We start from the raw sequence: 21,279 nt of genomic DNA, 5'->3' as shown, positions 1-21,279 counted from the left end.
TGTCTATATTATAAAAATAAAATAAAAAATATAAATATGTAACACAAACCCAGTGCCTATTGTTAAATAAACTATACAATAAAAGCAGACCTTTTAGGAAGATTGGTTTTAGACTTTGCCATTATGATTTAATTTGAAAACAATCTTGAAATTAAGCTAGAGTAACCAGATTTCTCTGCCAATAAAGAGGTAAGTGCGTTAACTTTCTGCAACTGGATACATTGATAAAACCGAAGATTACAATTTTATATCAAGTTGCCCTCTTATAAATTCATCAGGGAGCTCTGAAACATTCTCTCATATTATAGTCCTTTAATATAAAAATATGGCCTTTTAAAATTCAATCCATCAGATTGCACAGTAATGTTTTAAAACTCCATTGAAGTTGACTTTAGTGATTACAGACAGAAAATTCCTGGGAAGGCAAATAATCTCTTCTGGTGACATAAAAATTCTGTTATCAATTTACAATGGAATTTCTGGGGAAATTACTCCGCACAAGGAAATATCTATTTAAAAAACCCATCTGTTACGCAACCACACTCACGGGGGTTGTGAGTGTGTGTGCATATGTGCATATGTGAACAAACGTGCCTATATACACACACAGGGTCTGCACAGTTCTGGAAATGACTTTTAAATTAATCAAAGAAAATGAAATCACAGGAGTGTGTAGCAGGATAACAGTCGTTCTTTTTAATGACAGGATAAAAAATAAATGCCCATTGGAAAGGAATAGTCAAACAGTCCCAAAAACTATACAATGTAACTTGTTAGATCCAGCAAATAAGATGTCATGTCAATGATCTGATCAAGAATACCTGCCCTGGTCTCTCTGCGGAGGTTTCTGTCCACTTGTTCACACTGAGGACCAAGATATCCTTTTTTACAGAGGCACTTGTTGGGTCTAACACAGACACCGCCGTGGCGACACGCTGGCTCACATTTCGCTGGGAGAAAAAAAAAGACCAATGAAATCACACTCCATTCTGTAAGTCGGAAACAGCACCGAGTATGAGGCCAATAGATATCTGACGAGTAAGGGAACGGAGGGAAAGGAGGGGGAGGCCAGTCCCAAAATGATCCCAAAGTTAATAAGTACAAAGGAAGAAGGCTTTCAGACTTCTAGTTATTTGGGGGCCAGAACGCAACAGACAGTGGGAGACATTTCGAGAGAAGCGGATCGTCCAGATCATGGGAAACAATTTCAATCCCTTGCAGAACTGACTTTATGTAAAACGAGGATTTCAGTTCTTTAAAACCTCTGCTTCCCTAGGGCATCTGCAACACAGGGCCTGCCAAGTACCGCTCTGTTTCCGTCCCTCTGGGGTAGGACCTCACAGTGGGAAGGGCGCGGCCAAAGAGAAAGGCCCAGTGGCGAGAGCATCACCAATGTAACATCAAGAAATGGGCAGTTTTTTGGGCTTCCCTTGTGGTGCCGTGGTTAAGAATCCGCCTGCCAATGCAGGGGGCATGGGTTCGAGCCCTGGTCTGGGAGGATCCCACATGCTGCGGAGCAGCTGGGCCCGTGCGCCACGGCTGCTGAGTCTGCACTCTGGAGCCTGCGAGCCACAGCTGCTAAGCCCACGTGCCACAACTGCTGAGGCCTGCGTGCCTGGGGCCTGTGCTCCGCAACGGGAGAGGCCACCGAGATGGGAGGCCTGTGCACCGCGGCAGGGAGTGACCCCCGCTTGCTGCAACTGGAGAGGGCCCGCCTGCAGCAGCGAAGATCCAATGCAGCCAAAAATAAATATGTAAATTAATTAATTAAAAAAAAACACTAGAGTTTAAAAAAAAAGAAAAGAAATGGTCAGTTTTTGATTTTGGTTGGAGGGAGGATCCGCCACGTGGATTCCCTTGGATTCCTCCCTTTCCTTGTTCCCAGGGGATGTAGTGCATATGCCCCTTTCTGATTACACCCTGAAGCCCCTTCTTGGGGTCAGTGCAGTTGCCCAGAGAAAGACGTTCTGAGCAATCCTTTACAGGGCTGCTCTACAGAGCAGGATTGCTTCAGAGAAGAATGTTTACCACTATAATATAGGTAGGGAACGTAAAGATTTATTGCTAAAATGAGATGGAGCATAAAATCGGGTATATAACTTAATTGTCTCTTACTGATAGGATGAATCTGACGTGTGCAGCCACTGTAGACAGAACCAAATTCCTTGAATACATGTCCTTATACTTTTAGGGGACAGAGTTAGTTTAACCTTTTCCAGGGCGTTAATCAAAATCCAGGGGTCTGTGGCTGATATATGGGAAAGAAAGAACAGGGAGAAAATAGACCAAAATAGTCTTTTAAATTTGTGGGAGATGAGCAAACTCTGTGAGTATATGAATAAAGTTCTTACTTGGGTCAAAAGTTCTTACTTGGGTCAAAAATACCACAAATATATTACTTTAATAAAACGGTTCTGGTTTCTCTTATATATTCAAAGTATTTACTTGATTTAGTGGAAAGATTAAAGTACTTTATGACAGCCGTCCCAACCTTTTTGGCACCAGGGACCAGTATCGTGGAAGGCAATTTCTCCACAGACCGGGGGTGGGGTGGGTGGGGGATGTTTTCGGGATGATTCAAGTGCCTTACATTTATTGTGCACTTTATTTCTATTATTATTACATTGTAATACATAATGAAATAATTATACAACTCACCATAATGCAGAATCAGTGGGAGCCCTGAGCTTGTTTTCACTTGCCACTCACTGATAGGGTTTTGATATGAGTCTGCAAGCAATTGATTTATTATGGACTCTGTGCAGTCAAACCTCTCTGCTGATGATAATCTGTATTTGCAGCCGCTCCCCAGTGCTAGCATCACCCCCTCAGCCCCACCTCAGATCATCAGGCATTAGATTCTCATAAGGAGCGTGCAACCTAGATCCCTCACATGCACAGTTCACAGTAGGGTTCACGCTCCCATGTGAATCTAATGCTGCCGCTGATCTGACAGGAGGCGGAGCTCAGGCGGTAATACGAGCGATGGGGAGCGGCTGTACATACAGATGAAGCGTCACTTGCTCACCCGCTGCTCACCTCCTACTGTGTGGCCTGGTTCCTAACAGGCCACAGACCGGTACCGGTAGCAGTCTGTGGCCCGGAGGTTGGGGACCCCTGCTTATAAACTTTCATTTATATCATATATCATTATTAATATCTATTATGGTATGTATTAAGCTGCCTAGATTCAAAATTATGTTTACCCTCAGTTTAACATACTTTACTAGCAGGCACTCAATAAATATTTGTTATCTGATGACTTGAGGTGACTTAAAAGGTTAGGCAAAATATAAGTAAGGAATAAGACAGAATGGACACCCCGTAAAAGCAGAGAGAGTAGATATTGTCAAGCATAGAAGGAAGCAGAAGGAAGATCTATCATCAGGAATTAGAATATTATTGCATTTAAACACTGATTCTCATTTTTTGGCCAACTAATGAAAAATGAGACAGAATGGGTCAATAGAATGTAAGCATTTTTAAAAAATAATATAATTACTTAATTTCTGTTGAGTTTCAGTTATGATAGCTTCTTCCTAGATATGTAACCATGATATCAATCAATCACGTAATATTATTAGTGTTGAAGCAATTTAAGCTTAAAATGGATACTGTCTCTGTGACTTTAAATGTCTACTTTATTTGAGGTAAACGAGGTATGGTTATAATTTTTTGAAACAAATACATGTTTAGAATAAAGAAAGAAGGCATTTATGAATTAAGGATACTGTTAAATATTAATATGGTACTTGAATTTTCTTTGGCAAGAGATACTTTAATATTTGAAATAGCAGAGATCAAAATCTTTTGCAAGTAATATGTATATGCCGGTTGTTGAAAACATACTTTCAGTATACACATCTTAAACTCTAGGTACCTAAATTAATCTAATTGTCTTACTTCACACCAAGTAGAATTTAAACGCGATTACATGTATCTGCGGAAGTCACAAGTTAAAGGATAGAATAACCTTGGAATGAATCTCATTTGCTCTCTGAGCAGCTGCACACCCACCTGATGGTCCACAAGGCAGTGGCAAAAAGAATGGAAAAATCTCATTATATGCCTCTAGATAACTGCATTTTCCCCTTTTCTATAAAAACACCCACTGAAAACCCCTGTTTTTAGCACGCTGCAGCAAGAAAGCAAGCAGCAAATTTAGGGAGGGTCTTTACGGAGTGTCTGGAAAATGCTGGCACTCAGAAAGGGGCTTCGCAAGCACCAGGTCACTGGCTGGTGTGAAAGCTCAAACCCAGGACTGAGAGTCCACAGGGATGATCTAGTTGGGCTGTTTTCATGTGTGACTTTGTGAAAGAACTCGATTATGTTTATGATTAACTTATATACGTGAACTGTTTCCATTAGGAAAATGGCAACGATTTCAGGTGCAAGTTCAGAAACAGACTGAGCATTACTATTGTAAACAGCTACAGTTTTGAACACTAGGTCATTCTAAAGGAAGTAACTAACGTTAAGTTCTTGCAGGCCCAATCTCCCCGGAACAGAAGGAAAACTAACCGACTCTACACCAGTCTCCTTCCCATCCTGGACTGCAGCAGCACTTTCCTGTGGGCGCGCAGTAGCCGTTCCGACAGAGCCGGCAGCACTCAGAGGTCAGGGTCTGGGCAGGCTGGACCGTGGCCCTGCATTCCTCAGGCATCAGAGGTCTGCATCAAAAGACAACCGTCAAAAGTGCATTTCGGTTGCAAATCAATATTGGAATGAAATCTAGTGATTTCGTAGCTTGCAGAGCACGTCTCTTGCTTTCCAAAGAGACCTTTCTTTTACGCCACTCAGACAGAAGGGTCGACAACTTTCTAAGAGGAGAAAATACACATCCATGAGGAAACAAACTAACCAGTTTTGAACCAAAGGGAACAAATCAAACATGGTAAGAGACTTTATCATGATCAAAATTCATTGATTAAAAATGTAATTACGTTACATCAATATTTTGGTAGCTAAGAATTCCTAGCAATTACAATTTAAAAACTAAAGATGAATAGATATTTTAAAGCTTTTTTTTTTTTCCCCTCAAAACGCCATAAGTTTTTAGGAATAGCACCTGAGATAGGTTTCACTTGTTATTGGCATATTTGGCAACATCACGAGGCTGAAGGCATTCAACAGAATGAACAGTTGTAGCCTAAAAAGCTTGGGAATCATTTTTTATTTCATTTTTACATTTCTTTTGAAATACTTTTTCCAGAATGACTGTTCTTAAAAGGACATCATAACACATGTGTGTGTTTACTACTGACTCAAAGTTTAAACTCTTTATGCAAAGAATGATCTACATAGAGATTTTATATACATACATATATATTTTTATAATTTGATTTTGTCCCGCTATGAAGAAAAAGAATGCTAATAGTAGCAAACAAAAACATCTTATCTGTCATGTTAAAAGTCATAGACTTTGTTTTAATTGCTCTACAATTGCCATCATTTAGAGAGGGACCAAGATGCCTTCAGAAGATGGTTGTTATAGCTCTTAATGTTTTTGAATAAGAGGGTGTCTTTCAAGTTGTTTCACGCTGGAATCATGATCACACCTGCTCATTACCTAATCTTTGGGAAAAAATGTGCAGTGGTACTTTGCTATCAGTCACTGTTACCTGTGCCTCAGTGTGGTGAGAAAGCTCTTTTCAGTGAAGGAATGTAAGTAAACACTTCATCACCAGTCAAATCACCACCAGGAGGATGGACAAATCAGTTGGGAGTCCTTAAGTACCATAACAAAGAAGGTGATAATTATAGGTCAGAACCACCACAGAGGTGAATGATACAGCTTTCCGAGAGAAGCAAATAATTAGGCCCTGCAGACTCAGTTTTCTTGAGACAGGTTATCTTGTTATGCCCCTGTAGCAATATGAACAGTGTTAATAATTTGGAGCTTGGCCTCAGGCTGTTTCTACAATGACTCAAAACCATATTTAAAATATCTAATGACTTCTTTAGTTCCTCTCTCCAATAAGATCCCATTCTCTGTTGAAAGCATTGTTTGGGATTGACATGGACACACTATGATATTTGAAATAGATAACCAACAAGGACCTGCTGTATAGCACAGGGAACTCTGCTCAATATTCTGTGATAACCTAAATGGGAAAAGAATTTGAAAAAAAATAGATACACGTATATGCATAACTGAATCATTTTGCTGTACACCTGAAACTAACGTAACATTGTTGATCAACCATACTCCAATATAAAATAAAAACTGAAAGAAATAAAAGTATTGTTTTGCAACTAACGTGACAATTCAGAAAACTCCCTTAAATCTATTCAACCTCTTATTTAAATCTAGAAATGGTCAGCTTATGTGAAAGGTACTTAAGGCATTCCATATTTTCACTCAGAACACACCATCAGGTATTTCCTATGTGCCCCCAAGGGAGTCTTTCTGAGAGTAATGGCAGAGTGTGATAAGGTGAAGATGTTAAACAGATATGCCAAGGAAAGCGAGGGCATTACCTTGGCCTTCTTATTGTTGAATAGCCCAAGTCTGCCTATTTCTTCCTCATATAAAATTCTTATTTTGTTTGTGAGACGATGGTGGCATTTGTGACCATCAGGAGAGCAGTTTCTCAGTAGCCATGATGCTCTTCTGAGTCACAGGCCACCACCATTTGCTGAGTGAGAATCGGTAAACAGGTATTGTTTCCATTTTACAGGTAACTGAGATTGTGTTTACCCAATTCTATTTGTTACTCACTTGTTCAAGCTCTTTCTGATTCATTCAAGAAAAGAGGCCCAGAAGCAGAGTGTGTCAAGAATATGTTACGTGTTATATGCAATGCAAAAAAGGCAGGCACATAGCTCACATGCTACTTGATGATACGGTTCATGCCTGAGCAGATGAATATAAAGAGGAGAAGACACCATGTGGATTAAGAACGTAGGTGACTTCGATCAAACAACTACCACCGGAAGATGTTGCCTGTTTGAGGCAAAGTGTAGGGACATTGATTCATGTGCACTGGGAACAGATAAGGTGGGTGTGACGACACTGGGAACAGATAAGGGGGTATGACGAATAGAGATTCTCTGTGGAAGTTCAGTTCTTCAGGGCAGGGTATCTGATCCTTTTTTCCTGGATGATCCTCCAATTAGACACTTTGTCTGATTTTCACCAAACATTCAAATGTGTGGAAACTCAGGTTATGGAGGGAATTATAAGTTGTTGTTTTTTTTGCCTAGGGTTGAGCAAATGCTTATCTATCGGTGGATGTCACTGCTTCATGCTTGGGCTTGTTTAGCTTATATAAAACTGTGTGGCTGTCATATATAAACATTATGATGCCCTTAAAGTTTTATTTAATTACCTAGGAAAATATTTATTTTTTCTTTTATGAAGTTGACAACCAACATTCCTCACTTAGCATGTTAAATAAATCCTCTCTCTGTCTCTGTTATTCTATTGGGGAGGCTTGAACATGAAAATGTACATAAAACATAGCCCATCACCTATAGGACTTCACTTCTCTTAAGGAATGAGTAATCTTATTTCCCCTTTCCCTTCCCCATTGAAATAAAAGCTTTCTGAGGGCAAAAACTATATATTCAATCCTCTTCAAGTCTAGTCATTGACTCTGCCAGGTACTGTGCTCTTCATGGGGATAAGACAGAAACAAAACGGGGTCCTAATCTTCTTGGAGACCACTGTGGAGAAGACAGACAAGCAAACACAAAAGTATAAGGCAGTATGATCTTTGCTATGATACAGGTGCATATGAAGTATCACAGGAATACAGATGAAGGTGCAATTAATTTAGGATTGAGGGATGTTATAGAAAGATGATATTTAAGCTACCAAAGTATTTTATCTCCTTAACTACTTATAGTCATAGGAGGTAGGAAAATACCATAGGCATTCAATAAATGTTTATTGAATTGAATGCATATAGTAGAAACTTTTTTCAAATCTGGAATATAAATTCCATGAAGACAAATATTCCCCTCTCTTCTCTTGTGTCTTTCCAAGACCCAGAAGAGTGTACAGCACATGGAAGATCCTTCTTAAAAATCTGTTGAATGAATGAAACGAGTGGAATTTTAAAAGGGTGTTTGCTTCTTTAAAATGCTACTGAGTGACAATATTAGGAATATATGGACTATTTAGGGGAGGGATATCATTAAAATCGAATCACTATACTTTTATATCATAAGCATAAAACTAAAAGCACTCACTGTATTTCTCTCTATTGGCTAAATTAACTTGTATTAATTACAAGTATTTGTAATTACAAATTACAAATTTGTAATATTGTATTACAAAATTCTTCCAAGGCATAGTTAAATTCATTTTAAATAAAGCATTTTTACACTAATTATAATCATAGTAAATAAACAACAGGCTAAGAAGTAAGCATGACATAAAGAGATGGGATTACTTTCTCCTCCAGCTGGGAATTAAGTCAACATATCAACATTCATTTTTCTAGTAATACATTTGTTAAAGTTTGACAAAGATTTTTGGTGATCCCAACCATCTCTTTCCTCTCCACTCATTCTTTGTTCTAGGGACATTTCTTCTTTCCATTGAAAAGAGTAAGGTTCCTTTACATGGAATGAGGAGAAAGAAAAGGGAATAAAACAAGTAAACTTGAACTTTATTATTATTGTCACCTTGAAATAAACCATCTTGTATGTTCCTAATTACTATATATACACACCTAGATGGGATCTAAACAAAAATCTAGGGTATATACTTGTGATAGATGAACTCATTTTTCATTCTTATTTTTATTACACTGGGAAATTGAGCATCTTAATGTAGGCCTAATAAAAATTACTTAAATGGTCTTGCTCTCCTTTTAAACAATTACTTTTTAAACTTTTGGACTCTTAGGTCTACTGAATGAAGTCTGAGATAGCTTTCAAAATAGAAAACTTACGCAAGAGGATATTCAGATTTTTAATAAAGAATATATGGTGCCCATTTGTTGACAGTTATCCCCATAGTTCTCAAACTTAATTTAAATTAGAAAAACACATTTTCTAACCCCTTTATATATGACAAATAATGAAGCACTAAAGGGATAGTGTAGAAAACTGCCCAACATTTTTTAACGTATAAGCATTATTTTCAGAAACATAAGACATTCTCTTAGAAACCTACGTTGGCTGGTTCTGTGTAGTAGCATAAAGCTTTAGATACTTTCTTGAAATAAAGGAGGAAGTTGAGAAGCCTGAGTAATTTATAATTTGTGATAAATTTATATAATAATTTATATAATAAATTATTTATATATTTATATATTTTATATATATAATTATATATATTATATATAATTTTTATATATTATAATAATTTATATATATTTATATATATAATATATTATATATATAAATATATATATTTATATAAAAAATAAATTATAAATAAAAAATTATATAATAAATTATAATTTATAATTTGTGAATAGCTAAGGCCAATAGCGAATGTCTCTGGGTAGTGGGATTAAAGAATGGTTTTAATTTTATGATACTTCATAAGTGAATGAATCAATCAATAAATGAGAAGTCTTCTGTGCATTTGCGTGGAAGCACAGGGATAAATTCTGTCTTAGCAGGCCTGATCTTTGGAGTGAGTGTTACAGAACTCGATCTATTGTGTCCTTTACGAAAAGTAAAGGGGTTCATTCTGAAATTTTTGTTAGGGGTTCAGACTTTAAATTCATGTTATTGTAAAACAAGGTACATCGATCATGAGTAATGCTCCTTTTTCTTTTTTTTTTTTTTTTTAGTAATACTCTTTTATAAAAATCCTGATTCATTGGAAATTTCAGAAGATGTGCTAATTCTATAGCTTCTCATAGACAACAGTCTGCTTGAGGTGATTAAGGACGTGATGTAAGAACTGTCTTATTCTTTTTTTTTTTTTTTTTTGTCTTGTGGGATCTTAGTTCCCTGACCAGGGATTGAACCCAGGCCCTCAGCAGTGAGAGCTTGGAGTCCTAACCACTGCACCACCAGGGAATTCCCTTATCCATAGTCACATTGGGACACATGGAAAAGTGTTCCCTTGCAACTGTAACCTTTGCAAAACGATTTTTCTTCCATGCTTTTTCCTATTGTCATGAGGTAAGAAAAACTGATAAATCTAAATCCTCATCACTCAGTGTGGTCCCAGAGCAGCAGCCCCAGCAGGAGGTCGTCTGAAATGCAGACTCTCAGGCCCTCCCCAGACGTACAGAATCAGAATCTGCACTTCGGTCAGTTTGTCAAGTGACTCACGTGCATGTTCAAGTCTGAGAGGCCCCTTTCTTAATTAGGGCCATGCCCAGCCAAAAGAGGTTAATGGGGCCATGAATAAGTGTGGTCAGGAGCTTCCAAGTACAGAATATTCTGCCATCTTGTGATTGGATGGAGTACGGCCTCTACACGAGGGGGCAGCCTTCCTGTGCCACCACCGATTCTGTGGTTTCATGGATTTCCTCACTCGGTAAGCATTCGATATACAAGCCATAACCCATAACCACTCATTGTTCCTAAAACCATTACTCAGCACTTTTGCCTCAAAAAAAGTAAGAAAATGGGAAATTTCTCCCATTTGTATAGCTGGAGGCATAGGAATGAGCACTAGTGTAGTAGTGCTATGTCATCTTTTAAATTATTCGTTTTAGTGCCTTTCTCCAAGGTCAACATACAAACTACTTTTTCTTTTTTTTTTTTTTTTGGTCTGGATAATTTTCTTCAGTCTGGGTGTTCACTAAATGCTTCTTACTCATGTTGACAGTTCTCTTTTCAGGGTCAGTTTACCCATGAGGAGTAGAATTTTGGATTCCGACTACATATAACCATTTTGTAGTACCTGGTAAAACGATAATACATCATACAAATTCAATTTTGCTCTGAGGAATCTTATACATTCATAATACAATCCTATTCCAGGTTGGAGAACAAAGAAAATGGAATCTGCTTCTGTGTAACCACGCAATATCGGTCTCACAGGACTTCGTGGCTGTAGAGATAGCAACACACATTTCCTAAGAATATTTTTCAAGTACCATTTGAGAGATACCAAAAAATTAATCGTTTTAAGAGCTACTTGCTTTCATTTCATTCTTAAGGAATGCCTTCTTTGACATTATATCATATGTAAGCTGCTTCGAAAAATCTTTTTACATATGTCCTCAGTAACATATATAAAGTGAAGGAAAAGAAAACAAATTCAAGATTACCTCTGAACTTGTATACATTATGGGTCATATTAAGCATTTTAAATTTGTACTGTATATTTCTAGAATTCAAATTTAGAATGGGAAAGGCAGTGCTCTATCTTATTTCTCAAACCGCTGCATTTCTCTGTTCTGAAATGCGCTGAACAGTGCGGCTGGGCCTCAGCTCTTTTCTCTGTGACCAAGGTTGCCTTCATTTTGAGGTCTGTGATTTAAATGCTGAGCACATGCTCACTCAGAAATAGTGTCGACTGGCTTTAATATGGCAGTTTGGGATTGAGTAGGTGCTAAACTCAAAGAGGACAAAGGTAGTGGCAACTTGGTGGAGCTGTGAGTTGGACCGCCTAGTGTTAATGAAATTATTAGAACTTTCACAAATACCTGCTCAATTTTGTTCTATGGTTAAAGATGCAACCAGAATGAAAGCAGATAATGAAGCCACTTACACTTTCCAGTAATTTCATATTAAACTTTATCCTCACGAGACGGGGCCAACCTTGCTATTCCCAAATTTAGAAGATCAGAACATGGATGAAGATATGAAATAGCTTTCATACAGCTAATTCCAGATAATCTGGATGGAACTCTTTTCTAGCACAGCTTTCTACTCAACTGGTCCTTTTTAGGAAAAAGGGAGCTAGGCACCTGTGTTTCAGGCCTTATTAATCTCCCTATCCAAACATCACTACCACTGTACACAAGTATCTAAAAGGGTGTGTGGATCGCCTTCATTCAACTTTATCAGCTTACCTCAGTTTATATATTTCCAGGCGAAGATTAGGAAATGAAAAGTTATGTATTTCCTTAAAAGGAAAACCTAGGAGAAATGACTAATGAAACTGGATGATGAGGTTGTCTGCTTTTAGGGAAAAAAGGACAACGTCCAATTTTATTAAATTGCCTTAGGTGTTTCTTGTATTATGTTTGCAATGTCCTTAATTCAGAAACTGGTCCACTACAATTATTAGAAAAATAGGCATTTGCACTTTAATTCAGTGGACTTGTTCCCAAAAAAATCTTGTATTCTACAAAATCGCATACTAAAAATAAGGCTTATGGGAAAAATAAAGTTGGGGCAGACCCCTCGAGATCCATGCAACTTCGTAATTAAAGCACTAGCAAAAATAAAACTTGGTACCTCGGGAGAGGGCAGCCCAGGGAGCAGGTCGGCAGTAGCTGGAGGAGAGATTTGCTCAGGGGAGATTGAAGCACACAAAACCAAAATGGTGATGGACGTGACGCTTTGAACTCAGGAGGGAGTGAAACCTGCAGAGAGCCAGGCAAAGCTGGAGGAATGTCTCCTGGGGGAGGGAAACTCATTGCGGGCACTTATTTCTCATTTTAACAGTCAACTGAGAAGGCGCCTTCTGCCTGTACAGCAGCCGGGCTGAGGCCTTGTTCCCCCTGGTAGAACAGACTGGACCAAGAAGCCAACTCATGGTGAGTTTTACCCATCACCTTCTGGACCGTTATCTGGCAACTTGTAATGTACAATGTTCTGGCATAATTTTGTTGTCCCAAAGTGGCAATACTTATCTCAGATAATATTGTTCATGTTTTAGGTAATGTGTGCAATCTCCTGATTTAAGATAAAAATAATCTCCTTAGAGGAAAGGACTAAATTCTCACGTATATTCTCCCTCCATAGCACATAATACAATATCTTGAACACAGGAGACAAGCCAAAGATACCTGCAGACTGATTCAATCTCATGTCTTAATCTTGTATAACTGTACTTTGATATGATAGAAAAATAAAAACTGAAAAATTAGGGTACAATAAAAAGCCAATGCCATTGCTTCCTAATATAAAGAAGGAACCACATTCTGTTCAGAATTTTACGTCTAAAACCAATTTTTTTTAACTTAAAAACTTGATTCATAAGCCATAATTGATGAAAATGTTAGACACTTAATAAGAAATGTCTGCGACTGGGAAAATAGACATTTTAAGTAACACTTTGATTACAACATAATTCAAAAGTCTTAAAGCCTATATAGTATTTTTCTTTTAGAAGCCATCTAAAAAATAAATCTTTTTCCCACTTAAAAAACTGTAGACTACTAGTGTTTTAATTTTGTATTCTATGAAGGCAGAAATTTTAAATATCACTAAATGTTTTAAATGGGAAGTAAAATTTGAAATGATTTTCTGTCCCTTAAAATAGCACAAAAATGTCAGTTTAAATTCTCTTTGAAGACTATTAGGATGACACGTTCACAAATTTTGATGTTACACCTTTTGATTCACTTGTCAATGTTGACAAAAACGAGTCATTTAAGCAACAGATTTTTTTTAGCTCAACTAAAATGAATTAGTAAAAAAATGATGCTAAGGTAGTTTTTTTTCTTTAAAAAGTATATCTTCCTCTAGAAACCATCTCTTTGCAAATTTGTGTGGCTGTTTTATGCAAGATTAAATCTGCCTTTATCTCGAGAGCTGTAACATCTGATGATCCACTGTCACAATAAAAGTAGAAGATATTCAGAAGGTCTAATAATATCAGATTTCCACCACTGTCCCAGGTGGGGGAGAAACATGGATATTGAAAAGAAATGCTTTTAAGAGGCTCTTAACAAATGAGGCTCTTTTTGAAGAATATATTTTTAATTATTCATATTCTCCATTTTATGCCTTTTTAACAAATGCCATTTGTAAGTGGCAGATCAATCAAGTTTTCATAGCAATCTGTACAATTACTCTAGGAACTGATATTTCAACATTTAAAATTGATAATTTAAGAAGGACTATAATTAGTATAAAGCAGAAAATTCCCTTGAATGCTGTGGTCATACGTCACATCTTCAGAAAATAGGATATAAACATAAGAAGCTTTATAGTACAGACTTTTAAAATAGCATGGGCGTTTAGAGAAAATTTTTTCATAAATTATGGTATCATATTTTGTGTATATTTTGAGATAGGCGATGGCTCTACGTAGCCTTGTATGGAATACCTGAGTATGTTTAAGTGTGTTTGTGTGCGTATATACAGAAACACACAAATCTTGGTAAAATATGAATAAAATTCCAGTTACACTTAGGCCATTACCATGTATTATGTATGCATACTCATCCACTCATTAGAAGTTTTGACTTTGATCTTATCTCATTCTTCTGCAATATATCTTTAAAATTTCAGATGGTATCTGACAGCATAGGAAGGATCTGTTCACTAAAAATGTTGTGCACTACCACGTAAACTATAGCATATTAAGAATAAAATATAAGCTGGCACCTGAGTGTATACTCTTTTTAGTTATTGGAAATGTGGAAAAATTATAGCAAAAATGTGGACCATGCTTCCTTGTCTTTTAGACTTCACATCCACCATGCTGAATGAATTTTTATAGGGCATATACTTGTTCATGACCTCTAGTGTTAAGAAATTCTGTCATGTTTGAAAACTAGTCCCTCGTCGAGCCTGTGTCCCTGTTAATAGCTGAAAGGTCAATGGAGCTGCTAAACAGTTTGTATTACTGTCAGGGTGGCCATGAAAACACCGCCTGCAGCAAGAGGACTTGGCAGCTGGGTCAACAGGCACTGTGGGGATTTATCAACCTAGGGAGGCCACTTGCATAAAACTTTGACTGATGAATTGGGACTAGACTGGCTTATTGGGCTAAACCTTCTCCATTATGCATGGCTTTCTTTAGGATGGCAGAGCTGCCTGCCGGCTCCCTGAGACATATGCGAAGGATAAACAGAACCAATTTCCTCTCATGAAGTGATTTTTGAGAAGAAAAAAAAAAAAGCACACTTCAGCATCCAGTAGACTAAGGAGTAGGATGAAGATATTAAATAAACAAATAAATAAACAAAGAGCAGTAAGTGGGGTCATCACAGGAGGGGCAGGGAGGAGACAGGAGGGCAGTTTTTGATGTTGGTCACACAAGAGTCTGGGGACAGGACGTTTCTGCAAAATGACCTCTGAAGCTGGGAATTTGCACTGTTAATTTATAGACCTCTTAAGGGACTTGGTTGTGTGACTTAGGGGGTTAACAGATAAGCAACGTGTTAAAATAGTGTAAGACTGGGTACACAGGAATTAAATCGACATGTTTAAGAATGATTTTATTTTACGAACTCCTGGAGAAATAACCCTGGAAACATTTCCAGGTCAGAAAAGGTCATTTAGTTTAAGTCCATCTGAAACAAAAATTAAAGAATCTTTTTCAATAGTGTGAAAATATTTGTGTTCTATAAAATAAAACTAAAGCTTGGAAAGTTCAAAACTCTGTTAGAATTCTTTCATCTCCATCCCTCAGGAGCGTTTGTGTGATTCTGAAAAGATTTAACAAAGACCAAGCCTCTAAGACATGACTTGGATATTCGAAAACTAGGTACTCAGGGCTCTTTAAAACTCCGTGGACATCTTGACCTCAATTTTGAAACTAACACTATCTCAAAAGTTGAGAGATCACCCGCAAATAATTCTTGAATGCATGGAATGAACACCAATGGTACTGAAGAATTGCATATGCTTTAAATACAATATTTAATTATCTTCACAGCGCTCTACAGAAATGTAGCAGAGGCAGAATGATGACCTGTACTTTACTGACAGGCGAAGGAGCACAGTATGGTGCCACAATGCAGCGTCCACACTAAGGAAGATTCAGAGACAAGACCGTCTGACTGCCTATCCTGCCAGGATAGACTTCCTCATCTTGACAGGCTTCAGATGGCTCTACTAAGTGAGACTGAAATGAGTGTCCAGCTCTTGTCCTCAATGCCTTGACATCTGCTGGCTGAAGCAGCATCCCAGACCAGGGCACGCAGAACCCAGTACTTGAGGCTTTGGGGGACCCAGCAAAGTGGCCCAGCAAGCTGAATGATTGACTGTACTGATTCGCCTCTAACTCCACTCTGCCATGAAATGAGACTCTTCCACTTCTGAAGGTATCCCTGTTCTAACAGGGAGGCAAAATTCCTCCCTTTTCTGCTTTTCCTTTAAAAACTCCTGAGTTCTAGTGAAGCCATAGAGAAAGCTGGTTGTATTCTCATAGAATTTTTGTTTTTTTGATTGCAAACAATGGAATTTGTTTTTTTATAACAGGTTATCTTGCCATCCTTTTCTGAGAAGGATGCCCACCGTAAATGATTTTAAACTTACGTAAATGATTATGTAACATATAGCCTGAGACCAGATTGCCCTTACAGACTGAGCTGGTAATGCCGGGACCTCGTCTACCTTTGTCAAAATGACCAAAGAATATTACATATCGTTTCAAAACTCCCTCATTTTTCTTATATGTGAGTGTGTGTGTGTAGGAAAAAAGAGAAAAAATATAAATCTTATGGTGTATAGGAATGTAACTTCCATGATACATAATACAGAATATAAAAATTTTATGATTTGTAGTTATTCTCTTTTAGAGTCATGAGTCAACTGAATGTTTGAAATTCATTCTGAAAACATTATTCTGACAAGTCTGGGGCTCTTCCACAAGAATACAGTTAATCTAAGATTTTAATTCGAGTTAGGTTTTTTGATGTAACAAGAAATGTCTGTGTATAATTTTTTTCCGTTGATGAGGCTCTTTCTTCAATTTCTCCCTCAAACATTTTAGGAAAACAGTTGTGCTCTGAAGCAGACATCCTGAACACAGCTAGGTTAGTAATTAGCTCGTGTTTCCAAAATAATCCCGTTCACATATACTAAAAAGTGTCTGCTTATATAGAACTTCCACTCATCTGGGGAGAACTACTATAATAACAAACGTTGGCTTCCAAATCGAAACAGCATGAGGCTCCCAACAAATGTTTATGAAAACATTTGTTTTCTTATAGTCAGTTTAATTTTGAAATGTATGCCTGGGCCTGTGTACAAGGACTGTGTCTCTGGGACTCTGTTAATCCCCCCACCTTCTGAAAACCAAACACACATCTTAACCCTGGCCGCACGCATGACACGACTCACCAGAAACAGACACCATAATGAGAAGTCAGGCCTTTCAGGTATGTCACTCTGAGACCACCCTACGAGAGGAGGCCCCATGATCACAAAGCCAAGGTCCCTCATGGCAGCCCTGGTAATTAGACACTAATAATGGACTGAAGGTGTAAAATTCACCTCAACTCACCACCAACAGACTAAACAATCCAGAGGAAGAGAGAAACATTTCTGTGAGAAGCAGTGAGAATTAATAACACTACCAGAAAGCTTGCAAAAGCACATCAACTTTGACAAATATAATGGAATAACAATGGCTATGTTGAAACTAATGGCAATAGATCTGAGTGAAATCGTAGACCTCATTCTGAATCGTTAGAGTGCTATTTTATGAATTAACACTGGTTTGATTTTTGTTCTTAATATTGCCACCTTCAACAAGCACCGGAGTGTCTATTTTATTTTTCATTCATTACTTTGCTTCTCACAGAAGGACACTGGTTTCACACTCAAGGAAGAAAAGAACCCTTACAGTGTGTAGATGGGTACTTCTCTTACTGTGAAAGAAAATGTGTACTGTTAAATAGGGAAGGAAAGCTGTCATTATCACTGTGTGATAGATGGGTGTATGTGATGCCTTCTATCATAGAGAGATCGTTTTTGGTCTCTTTTTGTTCTGCAGCACCAATGTCAACCTATATTTTTCTCAGGAAAGATAGTGTTTTAGGGTATGGAAAAAGGACAAGAATCTCCATTTGTTAGTCAGTGAATTTTTCAGAAAAACATACACAATTTATAACCTACAAATATTTTAAAAGTGGAATTAAATGAATGCTCTTAGTAAACTTTGCAGATTATTGGAATTTTTTCTCCTAAAAGAGACTTGAAATTTAAATTTTCAAATGGGCTCATGAAGCTAAGTTAGCATAGAAAGAATTGGAAATTCACAGCACGGCAAAGCTAGGGTCTGACCACTACTGGCGTTCCACAGTAGTCGTATTTGTGAAGATACTGAAGTCCTATAATAATTGTTTCTAAAATTATGGCTAATATCTATTTGACAGTATATAATTTTAGCAGCTTCTGAGAGTTCTGATTTTATCCATGAAATTAACAACTGACGAATGATGACTCAAGATAATTTGAAAGTTGTATGTGTGTTGAAGTTGGGTGGGTGGGTAGAGAAGAGCTGGAGACGGATAATTATATTCTCTAAAGGATTAAAACGTTCACATCTTCCTTTTGCTGAAATAAATAACAAAATATTTCTTCAGTTTTCATTTGTTTAGTCACAGAAGCTGTGAGCATCGAGTTATAAAATGAGGCTCCAATGTTGAGCTGCCGAAATAACTTATCCTGATTACCTAACAAAAGTCATACTAAGGTCTACCAGAATGCTCCTGGTTTTCTCGAAAGGAAAGGAGGGTTTATTGCTTCCAACAAGAGAGCGGAAGCCACTGCCTCATACATCGGGGTCCTCCTCGGACATTTAAGTGAGGATCCTGATTCCACAGATATAATGCTGCTTTCAGAGGACAGCAAAGATGCCATGAACGTGATCAAAATAAGGCCTTTAAAGTTCAGGGTGTTCAAGTCTAGGCCTCAGAGACTGGAACTGAGGGTCCCTCAGGAGAGCACTTAGCAGATGGGCAGGGCGGAAATGTTCATCTTTGTTGAGGGCTAATTGCGATTCCATCACTAATTTGAATGCACTGGAATAACTAAGAGAATATTACTTGACTTAATGGAATATTAGAAAAAAACCTCACCTTTTGGGATCTACAATTTTGTAGAGTTTTCCATTGTGAGTCTGGGTCATACTTTTACTACTTGATAGAATGTAAACTTCACCTATGAAGAGAGAAATACAATGTTAATTCACAGTATTACAAAGCCTTACCTTCTTTTGCCTAGCAGATTATTATATATATATATAATACGTATGTATATATGTATGTGTATGTAGGTACGTGTATGTATATACATATATTATATATTCATACATCCTCAGAAGATCACTTGCCTGAGTGCATCCAAATTCCGGTCACTTCTCCCCACATCTCACTATTACTCCAGTGCGAGCAGATATTAATCTCTCACCTGGAAGATGGCAACAGCCTCCTAACTGATCTCCCTGTTCCTACTCTTCTTCTTCTATGTTTATTCTCAACATACCAGTCGCAGGGATTCCTTAAAAGGCAAGTTAGATCATATAAATTGGATCACACTCCTCTGTTTCAATACCCTCCAATGGCATCTAATCTCTCTCCCAGCAAAGGTAAGTCCTGACAGTGGCCTACAATGTCCCCCCCTTACTGCTCTGACCCCATCTGCAATGTTTCTAGCCTCACCTCCTGACTTTGGACATGCAAGGCAGGTTCCTGTCCCAGCCTCCTGTCACAGGCTCCTGGTGTCCCAGGCTCCTCCCGCCTCAGCATCTGTCCCAGGTCCTATCTCAGGCTCCTGTCAGTAGACCACCACTAGATGCATTGTTCCCCTTTCAGGGCTGTGCTTAGATATCATCTTTCTTGACTGTTCTATTTAAAAGTACATTTGTCCCAACTCCTAGCCATCTCTATCCCTCTTTACAACTAGATTTTCCTCCTAAGCACTTATTACCAACTAGTGTACAATATATTTTTTAAGAATTATTTTTATTGTCCTCCTTTAGGATGTAAATTTCATGAAAACAGTTTAGATTGTTATCTCTTTATCTGCTCCTGTATCCCCAACTCCTAGAACAGAGCTTTGCACAGAATAGGTGCTCAATAAATAGTTGTAGAATGAGTGTGGAATGGCAAGTTTTATCTTTATTTATTCCACCCAAGATTCAAAGGTTTGGTTACCAAGTTGTTACTGTTAATTGATAATTTGAGGCCAGATGGCATTGGTTACTCCTTTTTAATTTTTAGCTTTTTAAACAAAATACATTTAAATAAATAGCTGGGGGCAGAGAGAAAAAGACTCTTCTGCTCAATCCCAGCTCCATGTCTCTGATTCCTGACACCAGGCTGTGTTCCTGAAAATGAACTACAACCGATGGAGTACCCTCTTAGGAGAGAACCGCTCTCGTTTATTACCACTCCTTCCATATAATTCAATATATAGAACTGATCACATGAATAGGGAATTAGAAGCTGTATTTATGATTATATGTTTATAAGGCTTTAAAATTTATATTTGGTTCTCACTCATGAAATAGGTCTTGATTTAGTCTATATGTCTCTTTTCTACTTTATTATTGTGTATTAAGCACACCCTACTACTTTCTCACTTCTGGAAAGGATGTTATGGGATTTACATTAAAAACACAGACACAACAGAAAAAATTAAAATGACGTTAAAAGGCAAAGGAATGTAAGTAAAAAAAATCATATTTATTTCACGTACTTTATGTAGTTTACTGCATTTACTCCTTACAACAAACCCATCCTTATTTTATAGTTAAAAACACACACACACATAGAAAAAAGACTCAACACTTTTTGTTTCAAAAAATGAAAGCTCTCAGGGCTTCCCTGGTGGCGCAGTGGTTGAGAGTCCGCCTGCCGATGCAGGGGACACGGGGTCATGCCCTGGTCTGGGAGGATCCCACATGCCGCAGAGCGGCTGGGCCTGTGAGCCATGGCCGCTGAGCCTGCGTGTCTGGAGCCTGTGCTCCGCAACGGGAGAGGCCACAACAGTGAGAGGCCCGCGTACCGCCAAAAAAAAAAAAAAAAAAAAAAAGAAAGCTCTAACTCACTTTCATATATGGCTCTTAATTAAAAACCAAAGAGTTTTACATTAAAGAGTGAAAGTATATTTATTTTTAATTATGAAATATACACTATGTTGTTGCTTTTGGACAGTAAGAACTGTATGTGCTTCATTTCTTGGTTCTCCTCCCAACACTGTATTAAGTGTGGACAGATATTTGGATATTTTAATGGGGGTGATGCTAATAGGATGAATGATGGTGAGTCACTGGCAGCAAGGTCTGGGGAAATCAAAATGATTCATCAAAATGATTCTAAATACTCATCTCTAACTCTGCGACAAACAATGTGATCCTAATTTATATTTTAAAATCAGAGTTTGCCAATGACATTTAAATTACAATTACAGAAGATTTAAGCGAGAAAAGGTATCTTTCTGGTTCATTTGAATGGGGTAGGAGAATTTCAAGGGAAAATTAAATGCAAGATGCTTTCAATG

The 21,279-nt window shown here is 37.7% G+C and overlaps 1 protein-coding gene across 1 annotated transcript in view; it reads right to left on the bottom strand.

Annotated features, from left to right (window-relative positions):
* Window positions 1-713: 713 nt before the first annotated feature.
* The window catches only part of HHIP (hedgehog interacting protein), an 88,317-nt gene continuing 67,751 nt past the window's right edge, over window positions 714-21,279 (bottom strand). Inside the window, exons 11-13 of the mRNA XM_060147127.1 lie at window positions 18,855-18,936; window positions 4,522-4,670; window positions 714-950 (exon numbers count right to left, since the gene is read on the bottom strand). Of these exons, the coding sequence (XP_060003110.1) occupies window positions 757-950; window positions 4,522-4,670; window positions 18,855-18,936 (425 nt within the window). The 3' untranslated portion in view covers window positions 714-756. The remainder of the gene's footprint in view (window positions 951-4,521; window positions 4,671-18,854; window positions 18,937-21,279) is intronic.

The sequence above is a fragment of the Lagenorhynchus albirostris genome, chromosome 4 (genome assembly GCF_949774975.1).
Source record: "Lagenorhynchus albirostris chromosome 4, mLagAlb1.1, whole genome shotgun sequence".
NCBI lineage: Eukaryota > Metazoa > Chordata > Mammalia > Artiodactyla > Delphinidae > Lagenorhynchus > Lagenorhynchus albirostris.
Note: the sequence above shows the minus strand (reverse complement) of the source record. Positions and strands in the feature narration are given on the sequence as shown.